Source organism: Musa acuminata, chromosome BXJ3-8 (genome assembly GCF_036884655.1).
Source record: "Musa acuminata AAA Group cultivar baxijiao chromosome BXJ3-8, Cavendish_Baxijiao_AAA, whole genome shotgun sequence".
Classification (NCBI taxonomy): Eukaryota; Viridiplantae; Streptophyta; class Magnoliopsida; order Zingiberales; family Musaceae; genus Musa; species Musa acuminata.
Window position 1 is genome coordinate 13,502,564 of NC_088356.1, and position 22,785 is coordinate 13,525,348.

Below are 22,785 nucleotides of genomic sequence, written 5' to 3' on the forward strand. Positions count from 1 at the left end.
AGTATGGATATAAGATATTCATAGAGCCCTTAGTTTAGATCCTATGGAGAAGATCTAATTACATAATTGCATAGAGATCCAATTGGATAGAGATCCAATTGAATTGAGATCTAACGAGGATAGGATCTATTAAGGATTAAGCTACTTGCACCACTATAAATAGTAGGAACCTCATGGTTCATAGGCTAGAACTGTTGGTGGTCGCCCCTCCTATTCTCTTTAGCCCTCTTCTCCTCCTCCTTGGCTCTAGTAGCCTTACGATGCACGTGGAGAAGGAGATCCAACAACGATCTAAGGAGCATCGTCGCTGCATTTGTTTTATGGATCACCACTAGAGTGGAGTATGCGAGTTCTCCTTCATTCACTCTATCAAATTTAGAAATTTCGGGGATATACGATCTCCCTAAGTAACACTTCTAACATGATATATGTGATTTTTCGGTTTTACGATTTTCTCATATACCAATCGTCGTACAATGACCAAGTACTTAATTTTGTGAAATCTAGTTTTGTTTTTATTTTTCGTTGTGCATGAGATGCCAACCTATGATTTTCCAATAGTATGAAGGTTCTCTCCTAGGCTTGTTAAAAAGAGAAAAGCTATAAAAAGGATAGTTGATCTTCATCCATTAGAAAAAATATTGATAGTGAAAGTCGATGGCCTGGAAGGAAGAGGAATCAAGAGTGGTCGTTAGTCAAAAAAATTTTGAACCACTATAAATCGATTTGTTTTCCTTCTCTTACTTTTGATTTGTTATTGATTACTTATTTGCATTACTTACAACTCTTACTTGCATTTTTGGTTAATCATATTTCTAGTATGGATTTATCAATTGAACTTCCAAATCGATTAAAATTTGCTATAGCACTAATTCAACTCACTGCCATTGAACATGTAATTATATCTTTGTATTAGATTTCAATAAAATCTTAAATTGTCTTACTTGAAATCAATAGAAAAAATTAGGGCATTTAGAAGGTACACCATCTCTACAAAGGACTATGATATCCCAAATTTAAAAATTTTAATTTTTTCCGTATATAGATACTAACTTTACAAGAAAAATACTTAAAATTTTAATTTTTTCCATATATAGATACTAACTTTACAAGAAAAATACTTCTTGGACATTGCATATGTTTTATGATCGCGTAAGAAGTAAAATTTTGTGGCATTATCCGTAGCTAAAGTTGAATATATTGCAATAGGAGTATTTTGTGCATAATTGATATGGATGAGACATTGACTATGAAGTCGAGATGTCGAAAATATGATAGAAGATCCACCAATTATATGATGAAAGATTCAATAATATACAGAGAACTCTTATGTCAGTCTTGGTCGAAATTAATTTTAAAAATGAGCTAATTCCAACGAAAACAATTAAGGGTTAAAAGTGAATAGTAAATGATCGTACCTACGTCTTTACTAGGCCATCATTGGGCTTGGCAGTAGCATAGCCCAAAGATTATACTAACTAGGTCAAGTAATAATACCTAGCTTAGGTGTTAGTATCATATGAGTCACCAAATAATGTGTTTCAATTTTGTTGCTAACATCCAATGATCATATCACAATGTATCTTTATTTTTTAGTATTTTTTCTTAATTTACTCTATAATTTTAAGGTTTTAGGGCCTATAAATATCGTCTTCATGTTTGGCTGGTGAGAGCATCCATTGTGCTTGCAATGTTTTCCAATTCTCTATTAGAGGTTTGATTTTTATCTTCTTTTTGGGCTTTAGTTGGATGACTAAGTTATAGAGATACCTATAAAAGATTGAATATTTCAAGCACTAGCTTTTTTTACCAATGCTTTGATAAAAGAAAGTTGTAGAGGATTGTTGATCTTCAAACTTTGGAGAAAAAAATTACCGGTGAACGTCAATGGCCTCGTAGATAGATAAAATAAGAATGGATCGTAGATCAAAAATATTGAACCACTATAAAATTAGTATGTCTCCCTATCTTATTTTTATGTTTTTCTCCTGTTCTTACTTACGAATCCCAAAATAATCAAAATGATTGAAAAACTTCTGTCAAGAGACTGAGAATATAGTTGATAATGAAGTTGACACAATAAACGTGGCAAAATTTCTAAATAAAGATATGACAAATATCTACATCAAACTATATATTTTTAAGAATGTGTTTTTATTTCTATTTATTTTGAAAATGGCTATACCAAGAAACGTGTGTGATTTTTAATTTTTCCAAACATGATTTGTGAAGTGTCACGCCACTCATCAAAACCCCTCGTAATCGGAGAACTAATTGGCCTTTCTCCATGATAGTTGCCATCTCGTGAGGTTTCAAAAAATACGTTGGGCTGCTGGTTTTATATAAATTACTTGTCATAGCAAACAATTATTATGGTACAAACAAATCTGATACAAAAGAATATTCTCAGAACATAACTTCGATAATCATTAACTTATCCTCCTTACATAGCTCTCACTGCATCAAACCTGGGCTCTTTGGCCGTGAACTTCTGCTTCACGTACACCTCCATGTAATCCCCGAAAACAAACTTGGGGTACAAAGCTGGAGCGTCGTCGTTGCTGATTCCCGGAGTGATGGTGGCCTTCAAGGAGGGGTTGTAGAACGAAGCAATGGAGCGGCGGTTGCCATCGCTGGTCGTGAGCACGCGGTGCCACACGCTCTTGTAGCGACCGTTGCTGAGTACTTCGATCTGGTCTCCGGTGTTGATGACGATGGCATTGGCCACAGGCTGCACATCGATCCACTTCCCATCTTTTAGGATCTGGAGGCCACCAACTTGGTCGTCCTGGAAGAGGAGGATGACACCGCCAGCATCGGTGTGGGCGCGAAGGCCGTTTACGAGGTCCAGGCGCGGGCATGGCGGATAGTGGCTCACCTTGGTGCCGAAGAAGGGCTGGTGCTCACCGTTTCCTGAAAATACTTTCTTGATGTAGCCATTCTCAAACCCCATATTCTCATCCATTACTTCCATCACTTTCTCAGCCAGCTTCCTCAGCTCTTCCCTGTACTCCTTCATGATCTCGCTGCATGAAGAGAGCAAACGTCAACAACTTTGGCGACAACCGTCATATTATGAGTAGCAAATCAAAGATCCACAATCCAATTCTTGCGCTGGGGCAGCTAGCTATTCAGCAGTGATTATAATTGACTTTCTAATGTTGTTCATTCGTTTATGTGGAACAGGGAATGGAACAAGCAGCATCGGAGCTTCGTGAATGAAGTACCTGAACTCCGGAGGGTTGGACGGCCATTCGTTGTCGTCCTGGAGAAGGAAAACATCCTCCCAGTCCACGTTATCCAAGCGCTTAACATCGGCCTCTTCCCCTTCTTTTTCCACCAGTTTGTTCAACAGCTGCACTGGTTTGGATCCCTTGAAGCCCTTCGCTCTGAGCCGATAGCACTCCGAGCATACCTTCTTCACGCGATCCAGAAGCTCCACCGGAATCCCATGGTTCACCAGCTGCAAGCACATTAGATTACTTGGAATAAGTACCAGCATCATGTTCGGAAGAACCATGGACGGGAGAAAGGAAGAAGATCGGGAACTTGAAAGCACATCCTCCATGACAACAGACCTGAAAGAATCCCCATTCTTCACATCCATTGGCAATCTGTGCCAAAGTTTCGGCTCTTTGCTTGCCCTTCAACTTTGAGAAATCAATGACTGGAATGGCCATTTCTAACAAAAGATTTATTTTCTGAGAAGACGGATGCGATGCTTTGGTTGAACTTTGCTTCTTGAGTTCGATGAAAAGAAATGGAGCTACTTGGGGCTTTTTATAGTGCAAAGATTGAGCTTCACTTCAGATCTTACGTACAAATCAAAGGAAGAAAAGAGAAAGTATGCCAAGTGTTGTTGGTCAACCTTTCTTTTCCTTGGTTATTAGAAAGAGACAAAGACTTGTTTGTCAACCTTTCTTTTCCTTGGCAAAGACCACAAGTACTTATTAGAAAGAGACAAAGACCACAAGTACTTCCACACGGCAAACCATCCAAATCATCTTGATTCACTCGTGAAATAAATGGACAAAATGATGATATGGCCAGAACGTTCATCACGTTAATAAGGTGGCTTCGGCACGTACGAGACGATCATGGCAGGCTTCCAGGATGATTAATATCCAGCTCAGCTTGTACTGGTTTTGTCATTGGATTGCATCATTTGCAACGTGGGGCTGCTTGACTTGGTCAGAAGAATGTTCATCACGTTAATAAGGTGGCTTCGGCATGTACGAGACGATCATGGCAGGCTTCCAGAATGATCCATATCCAGCTCAGCTTGTACTGGTTTTGTTATTGGATTGCATCGTTTGCGACGTTTACGAAGAATTCCCAATCCGAATGAACTGCTCGATAAAATCGAGTAAAACATGTTACTTTCCAATTAAGTCTTATATCAATATATCATATTGAATGGATAGATAGAAAAGATGAAGCACACAGATAAGATAATATAATCTTTTTATACTCAAAATAATTTTACTATATAACTCTAAATCGATACCTCTTATGACATAACACACGAAGTCTTATGTAGTCTTATCGGATATAATAAATTTAATATATTTAATATGAATCTTTTTTTTTTAATTTTCAAGAACTAATGGTTAATTTGATTCATTCAACTATAGAGTTTTTAATGTGTTTTACTTTTTGATATAATAATTTTTTTCTTGGTGCTTTGAAAGGATAGACAAATTTAATTCTAATAGTCTCTCTCCTAAACTTGTTTTATCTGACTTATCAAATTATTAAAATATTTTAAATTTGAAGAGTTTTGAGAGTATATTCAATGCTTATTTAACTTCACTATTCTCTTATAAAGTAAAATATCATATCAATATACTTCGACCTTTATGATATATTAGATTCTTGACTAAAGCAATTATTAATTTATCAACATAAATCTTCATTAAAATTTTCTTTTGTATATGAAGTATCTGAAATTGTATTATTAAACACAAAAAGTTGTTGCAACATATTATATCTTTCAAGTTGATACAGCAACAATAGATTTTTTTTTAATGATTATATAAATGTAGCTTCACTAAGATAACATATAAAACTCATTATACTTTTTTCTATCGTTATACCTCCTAATCCAATCATTATTATGAAATTCAACAAAATATAACTCCTTATATGAAGCATATAACTTATCGTTCGTTTAATATATTATAATATCCTCTTAGTATCCTTCCAATGAGATGCTTTAGAAGTTTCTATCGATCTACTTGTCAATTCAACTTCAAATAATATACTGTATCGAGTGCATATGAAAAATTATAAACATCTAAATGAACATTTATAATAAGTTAGACTAATTTGTTTATATTCTCTTTGGTCAATTTGGTACCATCATTGTATCCATAGGATGATAAACTTTGATAAAAAAATTATTCAAAGGCTCTTTTCTATAGTGTCTTTCTGAAATAAAATTTTCTTTGCTATTGTTTGACTTCGATGCCCAAGAAATAAATCATTAAGTCCAAGTCTGTTATCTCAAACTCCTTCGTTGAGTATTTAAATTTTATAATCATGATAAACCTATTGTGTGTAAAAATTAAATCACTTACATGTTAGGAACGAGTCGACTCTAAGAGGGGAGAGGGTGAATTGGCGCAGCGGTAAAAATTATGTTTCTAAAAATTCTTCGTACGTTGAAAACCGATTTCGGAAATATGCTTAGATTGAAAGCATATGGAAGAATGTAGCAAGTAATGAGAATGTAATTTGCAGTTTAAAGTAAATTGCTCAAAGTAAAGGCAAACCAGATTTTTATAGTGATTCGGTCGTCGTGACCTACATCCACTCCATCGATTCCTCTTTCGTCGAGGCCACCGGCATCCACTATCGGTCTTCCTTCAATAGGCGAAAACCAACCAGCTTTTACAACCAAGTGGTTGGAGAGTAGGACTGCTCAGAGCCCATATTCACTTAAGGGAGCCCGGCAAGTCAGAGGACAAGGTCGAGTAAGAGAATGTTACTTCTAAGGAAGCTAAGGAGAACATAATCGGTGCAAATCCTACAACGCGATGGTAAAGGCCATGCATGGGAGTTGCAATCTGTCTTTCCATTGACCAAAGGGAGCTGCTTAGAGAACATAGAGGTGTTAAAGCTATTGGGAAAATCAAGTAGTCGAAAGGGGCGAGGAAGCAATGACGAGTCCAGAGGGACTTAGCTACCCAAAATCAAGCATTAGTTAGAATGAAGGTGGACTCGGAGGAGTGTCATAGAGATATATCTACTGATAATGAAGAAAAAGGATGCAGATGTGAGGCGACGGATAGTAGGGCCATGGGCAAGGTAGCACCATGGTACCACAAAGGCGGGACTTCCGTGAAAGTCATTGATCCCTTGCTCTCATGGAGGGAGAGCGCTTGGTCCTGAAAGGGGCCGAAGAGGTGGAGCATACAAAGGCAAACTCCAAGTACCAAGATAAGGCTGAAGGGCAGAGGCTAAGGAACTTCGTAAGACCGGTGTCAACGAGCTTCTCATCAAGATAACCGAAAGTAAAGGACTTCGGGTCATGCAAAAGTGCACGACCAAGGAACGAAGCAGGCAGTACGTGGTGCTATACCTTTGCTACTCAATGGAGTAGGCGGCCGGGTTAATGGAGAAGATGATACAATCTCAGAGGCGACCAAAACTATTAAAGACTTACTCCAAGTTGGGGTGAAAACTTCCTGCATTCCAGAAGTTCGATGGCATTAAGAAGGTGAATCATATTAGCTAACTCAACGCAAGGAGTGCAAACACTTCAAGTGCTTCAGAAGTGTGAGCAAAGAGCAGGCGAAGGCTAGTAACTAGCTCGATGCATGGAGTACAACCTCGAGGAGACGGGCGAAGTCAAGTAATCATTGCTTTCTCAACTATTAAGAGAATGAGTGAAACCGAGTACCCCAATTCTCTTATCTATCCAGTAGAGGAGCTATACACAGGTTCAAAGACCCTTCGAAGATAATAGAAGAAAATAGTTGTCAAATCCTCACTAATGGTGATCAATTCTATTGAGAGTAGACTATTTGCTTCATTTCCCAATATAATGCTAATCAAAAGTGGAAGTGATGCGAATTTACTTGGAAATAACAACTAAATAAAAGAAGAGTCGATGGACATTTTGTGGAGGAATAACCCAAAACTTCAAAAGTTTACGAGGCGATGCTCGTTAAAACTCCAACAAGGATCCACCCAGTTCAAATAGCATGTGACTAGCACATAGTAAGGATGGTCTTTTCCTTCATCTGGAGGATCCGCAGGAACCAACAAAGATCAACATAACTCAGCCAACCCCATACTAGAGTTAGAGTCATTGGCGAGTTGAAGCAGCATGGTGGATCAAAGGTTCGACTACTCCAAAACAGCAATGGAGAGCGGCTAGGAGCCAAGAGGCACATTGCAGTTGGAGCAGAAGATTGAAGACTCAGCAAAGGCGAGGAGTTGCAGTATCGACAAAGGCTTCGACGAGGACATCGATGGAATAAGTGGGGAGAATGTCACAGACAAACTTCTAAACAGGATGTTTGATGTAATTCTTATGTATGTCCGTATCTTTTGGTATGTTCATGCTTTGCACAGCATGTAAAGGGATGGCCAAAGGCTTAATAGTCTCATTTTAGTTGGGTTTGGTGGCTGCTTTAGGCTTGTAAATAAAGGTTGTATCATATGGACACTTATGAGAGATTTTTGATCTGTAGTGGACCATTTTGACCCTTTGTTGTGCAATTGTTCAGAGCTTGCAAAGTTTGATTTTAATTTGCATTGTCTTTGAAGTGTTTTTGGAAATGTTTGTTTGTGGATCCCGAGTGAGGAGTTTTTTCTATCCCGTCTTCTCTTTTGTGGGTCCTAAGTGATCATGGGAGGCTTTAGGGAGGCTGACCTTTGTGAACGGACATGCAAGGGTACCGCGCGACCTAGGCAAAACCAGTTATGTCCATGACACACGGGTGCAGTGCCCGCAAGCGTCGCACTTGCGGGTGCCGCGCTTGCGGGCGCTGTGTCACCTATAGGTGCCGCCCTTGCAAGAAGGCCGCCCGCACACAGCTCACCCCTACGAGCAGGTTGCCCGCGGGCAGGGCACCCGTGGGCTGCTAGCCCCCCGCCGGCCGGTTGCTACAGGCGCACATCCTACTAGTGCGTTGGTGTTGTGCTACCTTCTTGCGGTTGCCGCCCTTATGGTTGCCGCTGTAGGAGGCTGTACACACGTAGAAGGCAGCAAACTACCATCTGCGAGGGTATTAAAGGCAACAATAGTTATTGCTCTTTCTCATTTTTGCATCAACAATTTTTACATCAAAAGCTTTTCCAAAACATAACACACGTAGTTCAAAACCAATCTTTCGCATGAACAACCTAGCTCTGATATCACTGTAAGAAAATATGGGGGCGATATCTCATGCGCAGCGGAAGAATATTAAAAACAAAATCCTCAATTTCTCAAAGATGTGTTCTAGGAGAGGGTGTTACCTAGGGAAATCGTATATCCCTGAATTCATATAGATTTCTAGGAGAGGGTGAAGGAAGTCAAGCGTCTTCCTTGCTAGTCATAGGTGCCCAGCAAGCTAATCACGTGAGTAATGACATGTGTCAATTGACACATAATCTTTTTACTTATTATATTTTGGTATTTATCACTTTATATTGACTATTGCATATATGCATTTATATATTGTGATGTCCTTGGATTTGTACAATAGAAATTGGATCATGATGAGATCACGATAATGAGACTAATTCGCCTTTAAACATATATCCTAAATATTCCCGGTCATAAGTAACTTGAGAGGGACATCGAGATAATCGGATAGACTGGTTTACTATATTCCCACCCATATGATGGATGTAGTTGGTCTCATAGCTGCCTCCTCTCTAGCGGTGATCCACACAGTAAGGCTGTGATGATGCTCCTCAAAACTTTAAGCTTGCTATCTAAGAAGGAGAGGGGGAGGAGAATAGGAGAGGTAACCCAAAGAAGCTCTAGCCTTTGAACCATTGGTTCCCTCCTATTTATAGAGGTCCTCTGTAAATTTAACCATAATGGATCCTGTATTATTGGGTATTGAATCTCCATCCAACTACCTAAGCCTCTTAGATTAGTGGATCTCTATCCAATAATCTCTCATTGACTCTTATTGTATCTCATTCATAGGATCCAATAATTCATGAGCTTATTGGATATTAAATAAGATAGGGGCTCCAGCGGATATCTCATATTCGAATCTCTACCCATCGCAACGCCTACCATATATATACCCTTTAGGCCCAATATCGAGCTGGTCATGAGTCTTACCTGTCAGAATACCTTCTGGGATAGTGAATTATTATCTCCATAATAATTCACTTGACTCATCGACTATCGACATACTAGGCCACTACGCTAGAGTCCCCAGACGAAATCGGAGAATCCAATCCATTGGATTTGTCTGTCCTCCATTACTGTATACCTATAGTCCCTTATCAATCTAATATCCCAGTGACTATATACCGGGCATGGTGCTATCAGACACATATGGTTTCCACTCGAGTCTCGCTCTAATCGGATTCTCTTAGAGAACTGTTTCTCTCTTAATCCGAATGACCCTAGCTAGGGATTTGCCTGAGCAAGTACACATGGGATATTCCTCTCATGATACCTAGAGTGGATGATACTCTATCAATACTCAATAGTCCTCGTAAGGTTGGCTACCACTCCCGATGACCGGCTATGCTAGATCTGAAACCTCCAGACCTATAAGTCCAATATCAAAGATTGAAGTACTCATACAGGACATCCTTGGTATCTCAAGTCTAAGGACCAGATACACCACTAGGACTATGGAATCGCTGTCTAATAATAAGGCATCATCAACCATCTAGCATTTCGTAAGCGGCTCAATTAGTAAACTCATTCTTCAATGAGCACCTATACTATATCTCTAGTGTCCCCACACGAGCAGCTATGAGACTAGTTGCATCCATCATATGGATGGGTATACTGCACACTAGTCTGTCCATTTATCTCGATGTCGCTCTCGAGTAACCTATGACCGGGATTATTTCGGATCTGTGTTTAAAGGTGAATCAGTCTCATTATCGTGATCTCATCACGATCCGATTCCCATTGCACAAATCCATAGACATTATAATATATTCAAGCAACAAGCAATATAAAGTGATAAAATATCAAATAATAATAAGCAAAAAGACTACGTGTCAAGTCACACCAGTCATCACTCAAGTGATTAGCTTGCAGGGCACCTATGACTAGCAAATGTAACCTGAGGGATTCGTGTCCAAGTAGTATCCAGATAAGGTGTGCATGTTGCTTAAGTCCATTTATAAACTAAAATAGGCTTCCCGAAGTTGGAACATAAGATTTGATGAGGCGATCAGATCTTATGACTTCTTTAAAAATGAAGATGAGCCTTATGTTTATAAAAAGGTAAGTGGGAGCGCTATCACCTTCTTGGTGTTATCTGTGAATGACATCATAATCATTGGGAATACTCTCAACATTAAAGGCTTGGCTATCTAGACACTTCTCCATGGAAGACTTAAGGCGAAGCATCCTATATTTTAGTGATTTGGATCTATAGAGATAGATTTAAGAGGATGCTTAGCTTATCTCAATCCAGGTACATAGACATAATTATCAAAAGGTTTGATATGAAATATTTCAAGAGAGGTCTTATATTAATGAGACATGGAATTTTACTTTCTCATAGTATATATTCACCTTGAATGGGGAGCTGGAATAGTTCCAAGCAAGATACTACTGCTGACTTGACCATGAAGGCAGAATATATTACTACGACAAAAGCAACAAAAGAGGGGGTCTGGATAAAGAAGTTCATTAAAGATTTGAGAGTCATATTGAGTAGCATAGAACTGATTCCTATATATTATGATAATAATGGTGCGATCTCTCAAGCAAAGGAACCTAGGTCTCATCAAAAGCATTTTGAGGAGGTTCTAGCTTATTAGAGAGATTGTGGCCCATGAAGGTATAACAATGGAAAGAGTTTCTTCCAAAGATAACATTGTTGATCCACTAACGAAGCCATTGTCTTAGATTATTTTTTAGCATCACAAAGGTCTGATGGGGATCAGACACATATGTGATTGGCTTTAGGTCAAGTGAGAGATAGTTATAAGTACCCTACAAGCCAATCACATAAGTGATGGCACCTGTGACACGTTGCGACGATCTCTTTGCTTATTATTACTGATATTTTATCACATATTATCTAGATGTATATTGTGATATCCTTGGATCGATGCAATGGGAATCGGATTGTGATGAGATCATGATAATGAGACTGATTCACCTTTAAACATAAATCCTAAATCATCCCGGTCATAGGTTACTCGAGAAGGACATCGAGAGAACCAAATAGACCGGTGCATTGTATAGTAATTCATATGATGGATCCGCTTACGGAATGCTTGATGGTTATTGATACCTAATGTCAGACAATGATTCTGTAGTCCCAGTTGTATGTCTAGGCCTTAGACTTGAGACACTAAAGATATCTTGTATGAGTACTCCATTATTTGACGTCATATTTATAAGTTTGAAAGTTTCAGATATGGTATAACCAATTCTAAGGAATGATAGCCAACCTTACGAAGGCAATTGAGTATCAATAGAGGATCATCCACTGTTGGTATCACGAGGAAAATATCTCATGTGTGCTTGCTCAAACAAAATCTCTAGCCAAAGTCGTTCAGATTGAGAGAGAATGAGTTCTTCAAGAGAATCCGATTAGAGCGAGACTCGGATAGGATTTTGTATGGGCCTAACATTACTGTATCCTATATACGGTCTCTAGGATATTAGATGGATGAGGGACTATAGACACATGGTAATTGTGGATAGATAAGTTGACCATATTAGATTCCCCTATAACATTTGGGGACTATGACGTAATGATCTAGTATAACCATAGTCGATGAATCGATGAATTATTATAGAGATAATAATTTACTATATCATAAGAAGTTCTGACCGGATCGACTCATAGCCAGCTCGGTATCGGGCCTAGAGGGTCACATATATATGATGGATGTGATGATGAGTAGAAGTATAGATATAAGATATTCATAATGCCCTTAGTTTAGATCCTGTGGATAAGATCTAATTACATAATTGGATAGAGATCCAATTGGATAGAGATCCAATTGAATTGAGATCTAATGAGGATAGGATCCATTAAGGATTAAGCTACTTGCACCACTATAAATAGGAGGAACCTCATGGTTCATAGGCTAGAACTATTGGTGGTCGCCCCTCCTATTCTCTTTAGCCCTCTTCTCCTCCTCCTTGGCTCTAGTAGCCTTGCGGTGCACATGAAGAAGGAGATCCAACAACGATCTAAGGAGCATCGTCGCTGCATTTGTTGTATGGATCACCACTAGAGTGGAGTACGCGAGTTCTCCTTCATTCACTCTATCGAATCTGAAAATTTTGGGGATATACGATCTCCCTAAGTAACACTTCTAACATGATATATGCGATTTTTCAGTTTTATGATTTTCTCACATACCAATCGTCGTACAATGACCAAGTACTTAATTTTGGGAAATCTAGTTTTGTTTTTATTTTTTATTGTGCATGAGATGCCAACCCATGATTTTCCAATAGTATGAAGGTTCTCTCCTAAGCTTGTTAAAAGGAGAAAAGCTATAAAAAGGATAGTTGATCTTTATCCATTAGAAAAAACATTGATAGTGAAAGCCGATGGCCTCGAAGGAAGAGGAATCGAGAGTGGTCGTTAGTAAAAAAAAATTGAACCACTATAAATCGATTTGTTTTCCTTCTCTTACTTTTGATTTGTTATTGATTAATTATTTGTATTACTTACAACTCTCATTTTTGGTTAATCATATTTCTAGTATGGATTTATCAATTGAACTTCAAAATCGATTAAAATTAGAAGGTACACCGTCTCTACAAAGGACTATGATATCCCAAATTTAAAAATTTTAATTTTTTCTGTATATAGATACTAACTTTACAAGAAAAAGACTTCTTGGACATTGCATATGTTTTATGATCGCGTAAGAAGTAAAATTTTTCTACATTATCCATAGCTAAAGTGGAATATATTGCAATAGGAGCATTTTGTGCATAATTGATATGGATGAGACACATTGACTTTGAAATCGAGATGTCGAAAATATGATAGAAGATCCACCAATTATATGATGAAAGATTTAATAATATACAGAGAACTCTTATTTGGTCGAAATTAATTTTAAAAATGAGCTAATTCCAACGAAAAAATTAAGGGTTAAAAGTGAATAGTAAATGATCGTACCTACGTCTTTACTAGGCCATCATTGGGCTTGGCAGTAGCATAGCCCAAAGATTATACTAACTAGGTCAAGTAATATTACCTAGCTTAGGTGATAGTATCATATGAGTCACCAAATAATGTGTTTCAATTTTGTTGCTAACATCCAATGATCATATCACAATGTATCTTTATTTTTTAGTATTTTTTCTTAATTTACTCTATATTTTTAAGGTTTTAGGGCCTATAAATACCGTCTTCATGTTTGGCTGGTGAGAGCATCCATTGTGCTTGCAATGTTTTCCAATTCTCTATTAGAGGTTTGATTTTTATCTTCTTTTTGGGCTTTAGTTGGATGACTAAGTTATAGAGATACCTATAAAAGATTGAATATTTCAAGCACAAGCTTTTTTTACCAATGCTTTGATAAAAGAAAGTTGTAGAGGATTGTTGATCTTCAAACTTTGGAGAAAAAAATTACCGGTGAACGTCAATGGCCTCGTAGATAGATAAAATAAGAATGGATCGTAGATCAAAAATATTGAACCACTATAAAATTAGTATGTCTCCCTATCTTATTTTTATGTTTTTCTCCTGTTCTTACTTACGAATCCCAAAATAATCAAAATGATTGAAAAACTTCTGTCAAGAGACTGAGAATATAGTTGATAATGAAGTTGACACAATAAACGTGGCAAAATTTCTAAATAAAGATATGACAAATATCTACATCAAACTATATATTTTTAAGAATGTGTTTTTATTTCTATTTATTTTGAAAATGGCTATACCAAGAAACGTGTGTGATTTTTAATTTTTCCAAACATGATTTGTGAAGTGTCACGCCACTCATCAAAACCCCTCGTAATCGGAGAACTAATTGGCCTTTCTCCATGATAGTTGCCATCTCGTGAGGTTTCAAAAAATACGTTGGGCTGCTGGTTTTATATAAATTACTTGTCATAGCAAACAATTATTATGGTACAAACAAATCTGATACAAAAGAATATTCTCAGAACATAACTTCGATAATCATTAACTTATCCTTACATAGCTCTCACTGCATCAAACCTGGGCTCTTTGGCCGTGAACTTCTGCTTCACGTACACCTCCATGTAATCCCCGAAAACAAACTTGGGGTACAAAGCTGGAGCGTCGTCGTTGCTGATTCCCGGAGTGATGGTGGCCTTCAAGGAGGGGTTGTAGAACGAAGCAATGGAGCGGCGGTTGCCATCGCTGGTCGTGAGCACGCGGTGCCACACGCTCTTGTAGCGACCGTTGCTGAGTACTTCGATCTGGTCTCCGGTGTTGATGACGATGGCATTGGCCACAGGCTGCACATCGATCCACTTCCCATCTTTTAGGATCTGGAGGCCACCAACTTGGTCGTCCTGGAAGAGGAGGATGACACCGCCAGCATCGGTGTGGGCGCGAAGGCCGTTTACGAGGTCCAGGCGCGGGCATGGCGGATAGTGGCTCACCTTGGTGCCGAAGAAGGGCTGGTGCTCACCGTTTCCTGAGAATACTTTCTTGATGTAGCCATTCTCAAACCCCATATTCTCATCCATTACTTCCATCACCTTCTCAGCCAGCTTCCTCAGCTCTTCCCTGTACTCCTTCATGATCTCGCTGCATGAAGAGAGCAAACGTCAACAACTTTGGCGACAACCGTCATATTATGAGTAGCAAATCAAAGATCCACAATCCAATTCTTGCGCTGGGGCAGCTAGCTATTCAGCAGTGATTATAATTGACTTTCTAATGTTGTTCATTCGTTTATGTGGAACAGGGAATGGAACAAGCAGCATCGGAGCTTCGTGAATGAAGTACCTGAACTCCGGAGGGTTGGACGGCCATTCGTTGTCGTCCTGGAGAAGGAAAACATCCTCCCAGTCCACGTTATCCAAGCGCTTAACATCGGCCTCTTCCCCTTCTTTTTCCACCAGTTTGTTCAACAGCTGCACTGGTTTGGATCCCTTGAAGCCCTTCGCTCTGAGCCGATAGCACTCCGAGCATACCTTCTTCACGCGATCCAGAAGCTCCACCGGAATCCCATGGTTCACCAGCTGCAAGCACATTAGATTACTTGGAATAAGTACCAGCATCATGTTCGGAAGAACCATGGACGGGAGAAAGGAAGAAGATCGGGAACTTGAAAGCACATCCTCCATGACAACAGACCTGAAAGAATCCCCATTCTTCACATCCATTGGCAATCTGTGCCAAAGTTTCGGCTCTTTGCTTGCCCTTCAACTTTGAGAAATCAATGACTGGAATTGCCATTTCTAACAAAAGATTTATTTTCTGAGAAGACGGATGCGATGCTTTGGTTGAACTTTGCTTCTTGAGTTCGATGAAAAGAAATGGAGCTACTTGGGGCTTTTTATAGTGCAAAGATTGAGCTTCACTTCAGATCTTACGTACAAATCAAAGGAAGAAACGAGGAAGTATGCCAAGTGTTGTTGGTCAACCTTTCTTTTCCTTGGTTATTAGAAAGAGACAAAGACTTGTTTGTCAACCTTTCTTTTCCTTGGCAAAGACCACAAGTACTTATTAGAAAGAGACAAAGACCACAAGTACTTCCACACGGCAAACCATCCAAATCATCTTGATTCACTCGTGAAATAAATGGACAAAATGATGATATGGCCAGAACGTTCATCACGTTAATAAGGTGGCTTCGGCACGTACGAGACGATCATGGCAGGCTTCCAGGATGATTAATATCCAGCTCAGCTTGTACTGGTTTTGTCATTGGATTGCATCATTTGCAACGTGGGGCTGCTTGACTTGGTCAGAAGAATGTTCATCACGTTAATAAGGTGGCTTCGGCATGTACGAGACGATCATGGCAGGCTTCCAGAATGATCCATATCCAGCTCAGCTTGTACTGGTTTTGTTATTGGATTGCATCTTTTGCGACGTTTACGAAGAATTCCCAATCCGAATGAACTGCTCGATAAAATCGAGTAAAACATGTTACTTTCCAATTAAGTCTTATATCAATATATCATATTGAATGGATAGATAGAAGAGATGAAGCACACAGATAAGATAATATAATCTTTTTATACTCAAAATAATTTTACTATATAACTCTAAATCGATACCTCTTATGACATAACACACGAAGTCTTATGTAGTCTTATCGGATATAATAAATTTAATATATTTAATATGAATCTTTTTTTTTAAATTTTCAAGAACTAATGGTTAATTTGATTCATTCAACTATAGAGTTTTTAATGTGTTTTACTTTTTGATATAATAATTTTTTTCTTGGTGCTTTGAAAGGATAGACAAATTTAATTCTAATAGTCTCTCTCCTAAACTTGTTTTATCTGACTTATCAAATTATTAAAATATTTTAAATTTAAAGAGTTTTGAGAGTATATTCAATGCTTATTTAACTTCACTATTCTCTTATAAAGTAAAATATCATATCAATATACTTCGACCTTTATGATATATTAGATTCTTGACTAAAGCAATTATTAATTTATCAACATAAATCTTCATTAAAATTTTCTTTTGTATATGAAGTATCTGAAATTGTATTATTAAACACAAAAAGTTGTTGCAACATATTATATCTTTCAAGTTGATACAGCAACAATAGATTTTTTTTAATGATTATATAAATGTAGCTTCACTAAGATAACATATAAAACTCATTATACTTTTTTCTATCGTTATATCTCCTAATCCAATCATTATTATGAAATTCAACAAAATATAACTCCTTATATGAAGCATATAACTTATCGTTCGTTTAATATATTATAATATCCTCTTAGTATCCTTCCAATGAGATGCTTTAAAAGTTTCTATCGATCTACTTGTCAATTCAACTTCAAATAATATACCATATCGAGTGCATATGAAAAATTATAAACATCTAAATGAACATTTATAATAAGTTAGACTAATTTGTTTATATTCTCCTTGTTTGGTCAACTTGGTACCATCATTGTATCAATAGGATGATAAACTTTGATAAAAAAATTATTCAAAGGCTCTTTTCTATAGTGTCTTTTTGAAATAAAATTTTCATTGCTATTGTTTGACTTCGATGCCCAAGAAATAATTCATTAAGTCCTATTATCTCGAACTCCTTCGTTGAGTATTTAAATTTTATAATCATGATAAACCTATTGTGTGTAAAAATTAAATCACTTACATATTAGGAATGAGTCGGCTCTAAGAGGGGGGAGGGTGAATTAGTGCAGCGGTAAAAATTATGTTTCTAAAAATTCTTCGTACGTTGAAAACCGATTTCGGAAATATGTTTCGATTGAAAGCATATGGAAGAATGTAGCAAGTAATGAGAATGTAGTTTGCAATTTAAAGTAAATTGCTCAAAGTAAAGGCGAACTAGATTTTTATAGTGATTCGGTCGTCGTGTCCTACATCCACTCAATCGATTCCTCTTTCGTCGAGGCCACCGGCATACACTATCAGTCTTCTTTCAATAGGCGAAGACCAACCATCTTTTACAACTCGATTCTCCTTTTACCGAGTTTAGGACTTAGGAAAAATCAGCTAAGTCCGTGATAGATGGTATTAGAGCGGGATAAGCACTCAGAGAAACACTTGGCATGCAAACGTGGGGGACCTAGTGGGACTAGGTTGAGGGCAGTCAGCATATGTGCGACCGTTTGGGGAAAACGAGTATGGAGATGTAAGGAAAAGGAGTCGCTTGGAGGAGCACGCATCTGATATTGACATTCAGAGGAATAGCCAATCCTTTACACAAGAGGCACCACGAGAACAAGCAAGCTTGGAAGAATACGGAGCGCACAAAGGTTGGGATGGCTGAGTTTGAGCTATGACTCAATGTTGACAACTGTACTTGATGGTGCTCAAGACAAGCGAGACGCTTGGTAAAGGATGAGACCATGCAAGGTGGAATGAGTTACTCAACGACTAAAAGAGTTGTGCAAAGCTCACAGAGGTGAGGGGAATTACTAACTCGAAGAATTTGATACTCATGCATGGGCTTATAAGTAGACGATGGAATGTTCGTGGCCATCCCAAGGTGACCGAAACTCGGCGCCATGGAGCATTGAAACTTTCTCTTCGGCATGTGAAGGATACGTCTATAGGAGGCTGAAATGTACAGCGAGTTCAGCATGTTGCTAGGCCTTGAGTGGTGCAATGGTGGCTGTATTGACGTGGAGTTACAATCTAATAAGTGCGTTTGCAAGAGGCAAAATAATGCGCAGTTTGTTCAGTGAATCAGAGTAGTCCAAGGGGATGGTGGTCTCCGAAACGAAGAGAGATGTTGCTCCAATGGGATAGTTATCTAGGAGGGATAGATCCCGGTTTCTCTAGAGGGAGAATCATGTGCAATAAATTGCATATGTTAAGGAGGAGTACCTTAACAAATAACAACTCCACGAAGCTCAATGGACTGAGCAAGCGGCAAGGAGTCGTCACACGATCTCACTTGAGAGAATGCATTGCGAGATCAAGTGGGGGAGCGACCCAAAGTAACACAAACGAAGGCACACTTGGAGTCGATATGGAGATCAGACTCAAGGGAGGGCTGACCCATGGAATGGTGGGCACAAGGGCCACCATCAACTCAATGCAAAAACGAGGAGTGGAGCAACTTGGGTGTAACTTGGCGAAGTACCCAAGCCGCATGAAGGGAGCCAGCAAAGAAGATGGTTCTATGGAATATGGAGCAGAGGCACAATGCTTTCCTTGGACAAAGGTCAAGGACATGAACTCTTGCAGAGGGAAGAGCAGGAACATGTTGTTCCATGGGTCCTTCATTCTAACTGAGTGGACTCATCTTGCATGGTGCCAAAGACAAAGGGAGCTTCTGGGCACATGCACTTTATCTCGGAGAAGCATTTGATGGAGGAACTAAGGCGACTCAACTTGTAGAGGCAAAGTTGGGTTTAGAAGGCCTTGACACGAGACAAGAGGACATGGAGGTGGGTACTCTTGAAGAATATGCCACAGTGTTGCTAGTCAAGTTACTAGACAGGAAGCGTGCGTAGCAAAGATTATGCTGGTAGGGGCAAAGGCCTAGGATCCAAACAATGGTGCACTAATTTTAGCGAAGTCGATGGACATTGGGAGCTACTAGGCGATGACTATCCTAGAGCAGTGCTTCATCTAGGTGTGACCCAAGAGCGGGTGGATAAAGGTCGATTGCCAAACGAGCGAACAAAATTGAAGGTGGTAGAGACATTATGATGTATTGGCAAAGACCACACATTGAGAGATCACAATTTGAGTTCATCCCACAAGGATCAGAATGCAATAGAGATGTCACTAGGAGGCGACATGATGTAGCAGATCATGGTGGAACAGTTTGTGGTAATGCGATACACACGACATATTCCCATGAGGGACTAGATCATACGGAGGTATGATTGGAAGCTATAGGAAGCTCCACTTCGGTGAACAACATGACGACAAGAAGGGCTATGGATTCAAGGAGTGAAGGCCATGGTACCGCAGAGGCGGGTCTTCGTGCATTCATCGAATTTTGCATCGGATGAAAACCTTGGTCATCAGCATTTAGGGGTTGTGTTCCACCAAGGGAAAAGTTCGAATGCAAGTACTGTATACCTATAGTCCCTTATCTATCTAATATCCCAGTGACTATATACCGGGCATGGTGCTATTAGACACATACGATTTCTACTCGAGTCTCGCTCTAATCGGATTCTCTTGGAGAACTGTTTCTCTCTCAATCCGAATGACCCTAGCTAAGGATTTGCCTGAGCAAGTACACATGGGATATTCCTCTTATGACACTTAAAGTGGATGATTCTCTATTAATACTCAATAGTCCTCGTAAGGTTGGCTACCACTCCCGATGACCGGCTGTGCTAGATTTGGAACCTCCAGACCTATAAGTCCAATATCAAAGATTGAAGTACTCATACAGGACATCCTTGGTATCTCAAGTCTAAGGGCCAGATACACCACTAGGACTATGGAATCGCTATCTAATAATAGGGCATCGTCAACCATCTAGCATTTCGTAAGCGGCTCAATTAGTAAACTCATTCTTCAATGAGCACTTATATCATATCTCTAGTGTCCCCACACGAGCAGCTATGAGACTAGTTGCATCCATCATATGGATGGGTATATAGCACACCAGTCTGTCCGGTTATCTCGATGTCCCTCTCGAGTAACCTATGACCGGGATTATTTAGGATATGTGTTTAAAGGCGAATCGGTCTCATTATCGTGATCTCATCACGATCCGATTCCCATTGCATAGATCCATAGACATTATAATATATTCAAGCAACAAGCAATATAAAGTGATAAAATATAAAATAATAATAAGCAAAAAGACTACGTATCAAGTCACACCGATCATCACTAAAGTGATTGGCTTGTAGGGCACCTATGACCAGCAAATGCAACCTGAGGGATTCGTGTCCAAGTAGTATCCAGATAAGGTGTGCATGTTGCTTAAGTCCATTTATAAACTAAAGCAGGCTTTCCGAAGTTAGAACATAAGATTTGATGAGGCCATCAGATCTTATGATTTCGTTAAGAATGGAGATGAGTCTTACGTGTATAAAAAGGTAAGTAGGAGCGCTATCACCTTCTTGGTGTTATCTGTGAATGACATCATAATCATTGAGAATACTCTCAACATTAAAAGCTTGGCTATCTAGACACTTCTCCATGGAAGACTTAAGGCGAAGCATCCTATATTTTAGGGATTTGGATCTATAGAGATAGATTTAAGAGGATGCTTAGCTTATCTCAATCCAGGTACATAGACATCATTATCAAAAGGTTTGATATGAAATATTTCAAAAGAGGTCTTATATTAATGAGACATGGAATTTTACTTTCTCATAGTATATATTCACCTTGAATGGGGAGCTGGAATAGTTCCAAGCAAGATACTACTGCTGACTTGACCATGAAGGCAGAATATATTACTACGACAAAAGCAACAAAAGAGGGGTCTGGATAAAGAAGTTCATTAAAGATTTGAGAGTCGTATTGAGTAGCATAGAACTGATTCCTATATATTATGATAATAATAGGGCGATCTCTCAAGCAAAGGAACCCAGGTCTCATCAAAAACATTTTGAGAAGGTTCTGGCCTATTAGAGAGATTGTGGCCCATGAAGGTATACCAATGGAAAGAGTTTCTTCCAAAGAAAACATTGCAGATCCACTAACGAAGCCATTGTCTTAGATTATATTTGAGCATCACAAAGGTCTGATGGGGATCAGACACATATGTGATTGGATTTAGGTCAAGTGAGAGATAGTTAGTTATAAGTGCCCTACAAGCCAATCACGTAAGTGATGGCACCTGTGACACATTGCGACGATCTCTTTGCTTATTATTACTGATATTTTATCATATATTATCTAGATGTATATTGTGATATCCTTGGATATATGCAATGAGAATCGGATTGTGATGAGATCATGATAATGAGACTGATTCACCTTTAAACACAAATCCTAAACCATCCCGGTCATAGGTTACTCGAGAAGGACATCGAGAGAACCAAATAGACCAGTGCATTATATACTCATCCATATGATGGATCCGCTTACGGAATGATTGATGGTTAATGATACCTAATTTCAGACAATGATTCTGTAGTCCCAATTGTATGTCTAGTCCTTAGACTTGAGACACTAAAGATATCTTGTATGAGTACTCCATTATTTGACGTCATATTTATAAGTTTGAAAGTTTCAGATATGGTATAACCAATTATAGGGAATGACAGCCAACCTTACGAAGGCAATTGAGTATCAATAGAGGATCATCTACTCTTGGTATTACGAGAGAAATATCTCATGTGTGCTTCCTCAAACAAAATCTCTAGCCAGAGTCGTTCAGATTGAGAGAGAATGAGTTCTCCAAAAGAATCCGATTAGAGCGAGACTCATATAGGATTTTGTATGGGCCTAACATTACTGTATCGTATATACGGTCTCTAAGATATTAGATGGATGAGGGACTATAGACACATGGTAATTGTGGATAGATAAGTTGACCATATTAGATTCCCGTATAACATTTGGGGACTTTGACGTAGTGATCTAGTATAACCATAGTCGATGAATCTATGAATTATTATAGAGATAATAATTTACTATATCATAAGAAGTTCTGACCGGATCGACTCATAGCCAGCTCGGTATCGGGCCTAGAGGGTCACATATATATGATGGATGTGATGATGAGTAGAAGTATGGATATAAGATATTCATAATGCCCTTAGTTTAGATCCTGTGGATAAGATCTAATTACATAATTACATAATTGGATAGAGATCCAATTGGATAGAGATCCAATTGAATTGAGATCTAACGAGGATAGGATCCATTAAGGATTAAGCTACTTGCACCACTATAAATAGGAGGAACCTCATGGTTCATAGGCTAGAACTGTTGGTGGTCACCCCTCCTATTCTCTTTAGCCCTCTTCTCCTCCTCCTTGGCTCTAGTAGCCTTGCGGTGCACATGAAGAAGGAGATCCAACAACGAT

The 22,785-nt window shown here is 38.7% G+C and overlaps 2 protein-coding genes across 2 annotated transcripts; both read right to left on the bottom strand.

The window, feature by feature from the left end:
• Nucleotides 1-2,399: 2,399 nt before the first annotated feature.
• Nucleotides 2,400-3,749, bottom strand: LOC135644127 (1-aminocyclopropane-1-carboxylate oxidase-like). The gene is made up of 3 exons (XM_065161582.1): nt 3,579-3,749; nt 3,228-3,463; nt 2,400-3,026 (listed from the first exon to the last, which is right to left on the bottom strand). Exons 1-3 carry the CDS (start codon nt 3,678-3,680, stop codon nt 2,444-2,446), a joined length of 921 nt encoding a protein of 306 aa, XP_065017654.1. The 5' UTR covers nt 3,681-3,749; the 3' UTR covers nt 2,400-2,443.
• A 10,522-nt stretch (nt 3,750-14,271) lies between these two features.
• LOC135644324 (1-aminocyclopropane-1-carboxylate oxidase-like) lies at nt 14,272-15,618 on the bottom strand. Its single transcript, XM_065161798.1, has 3 exons — nt 15,459-15,618; nt 15,108-15,343; nt 14,272-14,906 (listed from the first exon to the last, which is right to left on the bottom strand). Exons 1-3 carry the CDS (start codon nt 15,558-15,560, stop codon nt 14,324-14,326), a joined length of 921 nt encoding a protein of 306 aa, XP_065017870.1. The 5' UTR covers nt 15,561-15,618; the 3' UTR covers nt 14,272-14,323.
• Nucleotides 15,619-22,785: the final 7,167 nt, after the last annotated feature.

Excerpts from the sequence above, each read along its gene's own strand:
- LOC135644324 (XM_065161798.1), bottom strand. The coding sequence starts at position 15,560 with ATGGCAATTCCAGTCATTGATTTCTCAAAGTTGAAGGGCAAGCAAAGA. Across the intron at positions 15,344-15,458 it reads AAGAATGGGGATTCTTTCAG|CTGGTGAACCATGGGATTCC; the intron begins GTCTGTTGTCAT and ends ATGTGCTTGCAG. Across the intron at positions 14,907-15,107 it reads TCCAACCCTCCGGAGTTCAG|CGAGATCATGAAGGAGTACA; the intron begins GTACTTCATTCA and ends CTCTTCATGCAG.
- LOC135644127 (XM_065161582.1), bottom strand. The coding sequence starts at position 3,680 with ATGGCCATTCCAGTCATTGATTTCTCAAAGTTGAAGGGCAAGCAAAGA. Across the intron at positions 3,464-3,578 it reads AAGAATGGGGATTCTTTCAG|CTGGTGAACCATGGGATTCC; the intron begins GTCTGTTGTCAT and ends ATGTGCTTGCAG. Across the intron at positions 3,027-3,227 it reads TCCAACCCTCCGGAGTTCAG|CGAGATCATGAAGGAGTACA; the intron begins GTACTTCATTCA and ends CTCTTCATGCAG.